The sequence below is a fragment of the Morone saxatilis genome, unplaced genomic scaffold (genome assembly GCF_004916995.1).
Source record: "Morone saxatilis isolate NCDOM2014 unplaced genomic scaffold, NCSU_SB_2.0 Contig21, whole genome shotgun sequence".
NCBI lineage: Eukaryota > Metazoa > Chordata > Actinopteri > Moronidae > Morone > Morone saxatilis.
The window spans coordinates 22,024,478-22,032,818 of NW_023339774.1; the positions used below are offsets into that span (position 1 = coordinate 22,024,478).

Sequence of the window (8,341 nt, forward strand, 5' to 3'; positions counted from 1 at the left end):
ACACAATAACTACACTCCCAGACCCATTATGTAACTTTTTGTTTTCACTCATCGTTCTCGCAGAGCGTACCTAATAGGCTAGACAGCAGCGAGCTCTATAATATCTCGTATTACTTTGCCTAGATGTCCGCTACTCATTATAACAGATTGTGACTCACATATCACACCTGTTAGACTTTTATGTTCTATTTAATGTTCTTTGAGTTTTATTACGTGATGGGAGAAGATGGACCCGGTGAACTCAGCAAGTGAGCAGCTGCTCCAGCAAAACAAACAGCCTGGCAGAAAACAAGCTCAAATTAAATGTATAATCTGTAACATTACTGCATTAAACAAGTATAAACTAACTATTTACTATATGTACGTTGTGTTTCTTCATTATACCAAATGTTTATCCACAATGTTCAAACTACAGAGATAATCTGTCATTTTATTCAGGTAACCGCTGCGTTTCACCGGTTCCGCCTGTCGATGGCCGTCATATCCCCTTTGTGCCTCGTCAGCGTTGTGTTGTCTGCCAGAAGCTGTCATTACACTTACTTTTATCCAGTCTGAAGCCACATTTTACCATTCCACTGTTTGATCTTGCTTTTAACACTCTAGATTGAACGATGAAGGATTTATCATCGTGACGTCTGGATCCTTAAGTTATCAGAAACAACTGACTAACGTTACCAGACTCGGCTCGCAGCCCCATCCGGGCACGTCCTTTGTTCTGTCCAACAGCGTGGAAAGCAGTGATTTCTTAAGGTGGAACTTACTATTCCCCAGTGTGTTATGGTTTTAACAGCACTCTGTTTGTTTGGACGAGAGGAGACCTCTGTGGATATATTGGGCTCCCGTAGAAACCTCCTGAACCATGAACACTGAGGAATCCTAACCGGGAGATAGCCTGGGGCTGTGTATTGGCAGGAATTTGGCGATACGTATCAATTCAGTATATTGCGATACTATAAGCAAAGTCAAAGTATAATAAACATGCCACCATATGCATAAATCTGTACTTTAACTTACTTTTTATGCAAACACAACGATGGGATCTACATCCAACATTCGATTTCAAAGCCCTAAAACCTACAGCATTAACTCTTTTGAAAAAGTCAAAACTGACCTTAGGAGAAAATTCAGGAAGTCCTTTTGAATTTTTCTTGTTTCTAACAAACGTTTTAAAATGTACATAAAAACAGCTGCCAACAGTGTCCACTATTCCTTCGGAAGAAAGTAGTTCCAGTGAAAACTAAGTTCTGTGAATCATCCCAAGTACCACCTCAGTTGAATTGGTGTCAAAGGATAAATCTCTGAGAACGACCCCTCAAACCAAAGCAATGCCTACATCCAATTGTGACAGAAGAACTAATTATAGGCTCATTTTTAGAGACCTGAAGATGTAAAATGATCCAATATTTCCTGTTTACAAAAGAGAAACATCATAAAATACATAATTTTTAAAGCATAAATATGTTTTTCTCCATCTTATAACCTCTCAGATTTATCTTTTAGACCCTTTTGTTGTCACATGTTATACAAATGTTATAGATTTTCCAGCTGAGTTAAGATCATGTTAGAGGGACACGGCTCCAACCATAAAAACTCTTAGTGTAATACACTACAAGGCTCGAGCAGTCCCTCGTCTTGTAGTGATTATCTGTGATGGCTAGGAGCGATGTTTGATAGCTTACAGAACCGGCCAGTGTGTGAGAGGAAGAGAGGGTTTCACTGTTAGTTTCTTTTCGTGGGAAAAACAGTCCTTTGAGTACACAAACACTTACATCTGAAGGAAATGTTAATGGGAAGTACAATGAGTCAGAAATTAGACATCAGATCCGGACAACTGGCTGTTTAATAAAACTCAAAACTATATTTTCTAAGGAAGGAACATGAAGAGGCTTCTGCTAAACAGTTCAACATCTTGGGAAAGACACATTGGCTTTTCTTTTGAGAGTGAGAGGACAAGACAAGGACGACCTCATGTCTATGGAGCTGGAGTGGTTAGCTTAGCTTAGCTTAGCTCAAAGACTGGAAGTAGTGGGAAACAGCTAGCGCGGCTCTGTCCTCAGAAATACACCTACCAACACCTCTAAAGCTCTTTAAGTAACCTCACGAATCTTGTTGTTATATCTGATTCTTTGATGAAAGGTCAAAGCTATCAGTCTGTGTGCGTAAAAACTTAAAGAGAGAAGCTAACTAGCTAACGGCGACTGGAAGCTAAAAATTTAATTTTTTTTGTTCACAATTTTTGAATTTGCTAACTGGCTTCTTCTCCACAGCAATGTCAGCTGATGCTCATGGGTCTTGTAGTTTTTAGAGCAGTCAAACAAAGTGACAAAACAAACATGATTTCTCAAAAATTAAACTGCAACATATATTACATGATCATCAGCTTATGTAACTTATGTTCGGTAACATTAACGATTTAAATAAAATATCTGAAATGCAGAACCAGTAGAACCAGTAAAACCAGCAGCTGCACTCAATATCGCACATTTATATGTTCACAGATTTGGCCGGTGAGCACAGGTGTTGTTTCTGGTCTCTGCACAGGTACGATGAAACAAAACAACCTCACAGTGACGACAAGACTTCAGGAAGCTGCACAGAGTCACTGCACCAACTGTTGTTGTGTACCGATTAAATAAACAAGATATTTTTTAATACTTTTTAGTATTTATAAACTTTGGACAGAGCCAGGCTAGCTGTTTCCCAATGCTTGCAGTCTTTATGCTAAGCTACGCTAACCCCAACCTGACTCTATCTATCTATCTCTAGCTGTCGCCTGGACGAATATATCGGCCAACTAATTTTTTGGCTGTTTTTGTACTTTTATGTTGCTAATTTAATAATTTGCCTGCTAAGAACGAGAGTTGCTGCTCGGTACCAGACGTTCAGCAGCTCAGTACACGAGCCAGAGTGTGAGGAAAAACAGCTGTAGAGCCAGAATATTTTCACACCCAACTCTGTGAATTAAGAGTTAATTTGGACCAGTTTGACGAAAGGGAATACAGTAACAAGGTGATTTACAGTCACTCCAGAGGCAATGGAGACACAACGGGGACGGGCATCAGAGAGACAGCAACAGCTGAATCGTCTCATCTGACTCTCAAAACAAACAAATAAGCTCATTTCCCAAAATGTTGAGCAACTCCTTTAATTAGTCCTCCCATCCTTGTCTTCTGTTCATGTGGTTTTCATTTAATTCTCTTCTCTCACTCTCTTCATCTTCTCCTCCTCCTCCTCCTCTCTGTGTGTGGACAGAAAAACATGGAGGTAACAGAGGAAGGTGGATGGTTTGAGTAGTGTAGGACTGCCAACGGCCCCGAACCCCCCACGTTAACAGCCAGACAAAGGCCTCTCTTCTGCGGCCGCTGTTTGCCAGCTCAGAGGTTGGTGGTGGTGGTGGTGGGGGGGAGAGTTGCAGCTTCTGCAGCGATCAAACATCCAGCCAGCCACAGCTGCTCATCGGCTCACTGCTGCTTCTTGTTGTAGCCGTCAGAGCTGGTAATAAGCCTCGGTCATGGGCACTACTACCAACTACTGACAGCAGCTGGGGATGGATGGCACCCCTTACGGCCATCTGCATGTGGCACAGCTCACAGGGGGCTGGCACTCGGAGGAGCTTGGACGCAGTATATTCAGCCTCTGTTGGAAGGCTCCAGAAAACAACGTCAGATTGAGACGTGTCTTTGGAATATTATCCAAAGAGAAACTGGCACACGGGAGATACGGGAACCCGAGCTTTGTGAAGGTTTTTGGATGTGGACCGCTCTGACTTTGAGTGTAGATACTGAGACTATAGACACAGCGGAGAGGAGTGTGAGGAGGAGAAAGAGAAACTGTAGAAAAGAAGAAAGTTGCATAATTGTTTCTTTGACTGACTTTGGCTCCTCAGTTCATGTCCTAGACCTCCCTTAGAAATCCCCCCGCTGCACTGTGTTCAGACCCCAGAATAATGGCTTTCACCAATATCCAACAAATTAAAGGGTTGGTTCATTTTCTCACTGAACTCTGGTGGTATCTAAGTTTTGAGACATCAATCTGTGAGATTTCTCCAACCTCGAATCACCACACACGCATAAAAACTGGCCTGGGGGATAATTGGTGATAATAGAACTGTATGCGAGTTCTCGTTATTGATCAATGTTTCTGCAACTGAACAGAGTTTCAAGTTTTTCCATAATTATCACAAGAAATCAGCCTTTTATTTTCTCAAGAGAACAAGATAAACGATCCAGAAATTTAAAATTGTCACAAGAAAACAAGCTTTGTTTTAGAATTATTATCTTAAGATAGCAAAGTTAAAGTTTTCTTTGAAATATCAAAATAATGAACTTGTGATAACGGCATTAAAATAATAATTGCAAGCAAGGTTTCTGTAGATTAACATGACGTTATGTTTTCATTAATATTCATGAGGCGTGTTTATACTGGAGGGAGATCAGCCTGCTTCAAAAATCTGTTTTTTTTCTCTCATTAATGTTTGCATTTATTACATCAGTAATAAAGTTGCTGTTTTGTCAAAACTTAATGAAGGTAAAAGAATAATAAGGAAACTAAGTAAGTTAGTCAACAAGCTTTACTGTATTTTCTTCCCTTTTCTGTACAGTTTTACTCGTGTTACAGTAAAAGTAGATAAGTAATCTGTAATCTCCAAAAACGACGCCTTCAACTATTCAGCAGTCACGTGACCCTGACAGTCCAGGTCGTAACGTCCCTCAAGCAAAACAGTAACCAGATTTTTTCCTCCAACCAAATAAAAACGAGGAATATTTTTTATTTTGTGGTGCTGAAATAATTGAAAAAACACATTTGAAAAGAAATGTTTTAATAAATATAAGTTTCTTTTGCTCTGGATAATCCACAGGACACACAACACATTACATAGGGACTATTTCCTCATTGGAAAGTTGTTCCAGTGAAGCCTCTTCACAGCATCTTTGTGGATTAAAATAAAAACAATATGCATGGAGATTTATTTTCTGTAATTTGGTGAACCAACCCTTTAACATTGCTCTCCTCAGAGTTGCTGATGTGAATACAAACGTGTGGACCTGATGCAGCCTCCTGATGTTTTCCACACACTCATTAGTGGAGCTGTGTGTTCACATAAAGTCCGCGGTGGAAAAGTCTTTTCTCCTGAGGCCGACTCCACCAGGCTGCTCATCACCAGCTGGTCCGCCTGAAGCCAAGCAGCATGTGTTTGTGTGGTTAAAGAGATAAAACAGATAGAAAAAGACCAGCAGCAGAAATCATAAACCTGCAGGACAACGCTGCTCTTTTATCGCCAATAAACTCTTGAGAGAGCTGAATTTGATATTCGCTCTTAGAGGAATGTTGTAAATGCGATAACGCCCTACAGGTGTCCAGCTGGACGTAACGGGAGGGGGGGGGACTGGAGTGGAAACTGCTGCTGGAAGAGCTCGGACACTGGAACAAGGTCACGACGCGGCTGCTGCTCTTTGTCTTCTCTCCTCTGAGCTCTGCAGCGTCGTAAATAAATGTCTTATTAATGAAAACTGGCTTCTACAGAGCGACACAGTCCCTCACTCACTGTTTTCAATCAGGGCTCAAAGGTCACTGTGTGTAAAGGTTGTTGGAGCAGCACTGATTAGATCAGTCCTGCAGCACAGCACCGGGTGGAGGTCACAAATAACACAAAGTACAAATACTTCTTTAAAGTTAATTCATATCTTTCATTATTTTCTGTTGAAGAAATAAAAGCTGGAATCAACCAGTCGTGTTTTGTGTGTTGGTGTCCCTGGTGAAACACACACTACCCACATTCCTTCACATATTCACTGATTGTGTTGTGGTCAATCAGCAGGTTTACGAACGAGATGAGCTTTGCTGCCACTTCAGTCTTGTGTGCTCTTCCCGTACGACCTCCAGCCTTCTGAATGCTCAGGTCCAAAGAGAGCCACTGCAGATTGGGTGTAATTACCCAACGTAAAGAAGATTCTTGACAGGGAGCTTTTATGATGTTTGATTTTCCCATTCAAGGGTGGGAGAAGAGAGTGAGGAAGGTGGGAGGAGGTGGATAATATAATACAGAAGGGAGGTGCATTTTAACCTCAACTTGTGACAATAAAGTATATTTAAATAGATTAAATGTGTGTTTTTGAGTGCTATTTTTGGTTGAAGGTGTCACACCCCGGCTGGATGAACAAACGAGGATAAACGTATGAACAGTTTACGAGCTGCAGAGCCAGTAAAGACAACTGAAACCACAAACACTTTCCACACGTCGGCAGAACAAACGGCGTTAAAGCTGTGAATTACATTGTTTGGGCTGTACCTCTTTGCCTGGGAGCTGTGTGGGGTCGACCTTTTGACCGTGGGGTCGGGGGCCCCGAGGTGACGAAAGCGGCGCTTGCGGCAAGGGGCCACGTCCGTGATGTCCCTCAGGCTGTCGTCCAGTGGGCTCGCGGTCGAGGACTCTGAGGAGGACACGAGTCAGTCAGCGTAAAACTCAAAGTGACAGAGTATAAATACATTTTAATGACACTATAACGGCGGTCTGATGACAGACGGGGGACGAAGTTTCTGCTTCAGCCAAAAAAAAGAACATACTTAAATAAAAGTAGCGATTAGGAAGAATCATTATTGGTATTATCTCTGTTTCACTGTGTGTTTTAATTTAAACTACCACATCTGATCGCTCTTCAAACCCCAAAAGTTTACGTTAGAAATGTACATTATGAGTCATCATGTAGGAACTGCCAGATGCTAACTTGTATATGTTGGGCAATCAGTATAATTAGCAATAATTAGCATTAATCACCTATATGGACAATATTATGCTACTGCTTGGCTGATTTGGACAACAGTCTTTTTTGGGGATTATTGAGGATGTTGAATCCATTTCCAATGAGTGTTTAAACCAGAAGTGGCCCCATGTCAACTCCAAGTGGGCTGATTTTGATCATTTTGAGGGTTTCTATATTCTTATACACAACCACAGGTGACACAAGTCAATGACAAAATGACATTTGAAGAAATATTACGTCTGAACATTCGCACCAATAACTGAGCTTCCTTGAGTCTAAAATGCAGCTCCAATGTATTAAAATGTACGTCTTCTTAAGTTTAAACAGACATTTTACAACTGTTTCGATGCTCGTCATGTGTAAAATCAGTGTTTTAACCCTTTTAACCCACATTTATTTGATCTTTCTTGGAGTATCTTGAAATTATTCAAATCCCTAAAATCTGTACAACCCTCAACTAAAGATTCTATAAGTCAATAAACCATAATAATTGAAAAGGGTATTCAAATTGAGTCACAAATAACAAAATTACCTAAATTGTTATAGAATTTTATTAAATAAAAACAAAAAACAAAGTGATTCAAAATATTTAGAAATTTAGGAACATGAACAAAATATTTACGGACACTCCAGAAGTTATTTGAACGATGGACATTTTTAACGTTTTTTAAAATTGCTCTTTTTTTTTTGTTAGCGTCTCTTTTCCACCTGTGCCAATTAGCTGGCGCCACCACGTATCATCACTGTGTTTTGCACGTAACGTAATGTAGCATTAGCTTTTTGCTGCGAAAAAAGAATAAAGAATGAATCTATCTAGTTTTTATTTTAGACTGATTTATCAGGACAATGTAATAAAAACATCTGCCAGCGAGAGGTTTCATTTAGAGGGTTAAATTCTGACGTTAGATGTTTAACAGAGTCATTCTTGTGGTTGAAATGATGCACATCCAGGTGAGCAGTAAAGGAGATATCCAGTTTAATGTCTAACATTTGGGATGATTACGTAACTCACAGCAGTTTTGAAGGGATTTTTTTCTACATGTCATTCTTGTTCTGTTTGAGCTGCAGAGACGGTGGCTGGCATTTTGCCAACATCTGCTCGTGTCTCCCCTCTTTCAGCTGTCTGACTCTGCTTTCATCGCCTCTCCTCTCTGCCTCTATCCTTAAACGTGAGGATAACAAGTGTGTGGAACAACAGAGGGGCAGATGATGGCTTTCCACCAGCAAATCAGCACGTTCTCCAGGGATCAAAGAGCAGAGGAACACTGCGACCGAAGCCAGCGGTGGGAAGACGCTGCTGGAAAATATGGAAACATCCTCAAAAATTACGTGTTTCTTCATTTTCTTGCATTAATCGCCTCTGATATACTTTTCTCCGTTCAGTTTGGTGACTGGTTTCCACATCGTCTGTCCTGTTTTTCTGTGGATATACTGACTATAAAGCAGTCTGTAAAAGCTGCCTGTTAAACTCAATGACCCAACAGCAGAAGCAAGTAAAAACATAAAAAAGTAGAAAGGTGTTTCTTTTCTCTTTAAAAAGAATATATAATGAGATTTAAAACATTAATATATCAGCTAAC

The 8,341-nt window shown here is 40.5% G+C and overlaps 1 protein-coding gene across 1 annotated transcript in view; it reads right to left on the reverse strand.

Moving 5' to 3' along the window:
* xrcc4 (X-ray repair complementing defective repair in Chinese hamster cells 4) overlaps positions 1-8,341 on the reverse strand; it is a gene marked incomplete at its 5' end in the record, with an annotated part of 24,220 nt that overhangs the window by 1,671 nt on the left and 14,208 nt on the right. Inside the window, 1 exon segment of the mRNA XM_035668592.1 lies at positions 6,290-6,431. Within this exon segment, the coding sequence (XP_035524485.1) occupies positions 6,290-6,431 (142 nt within the window).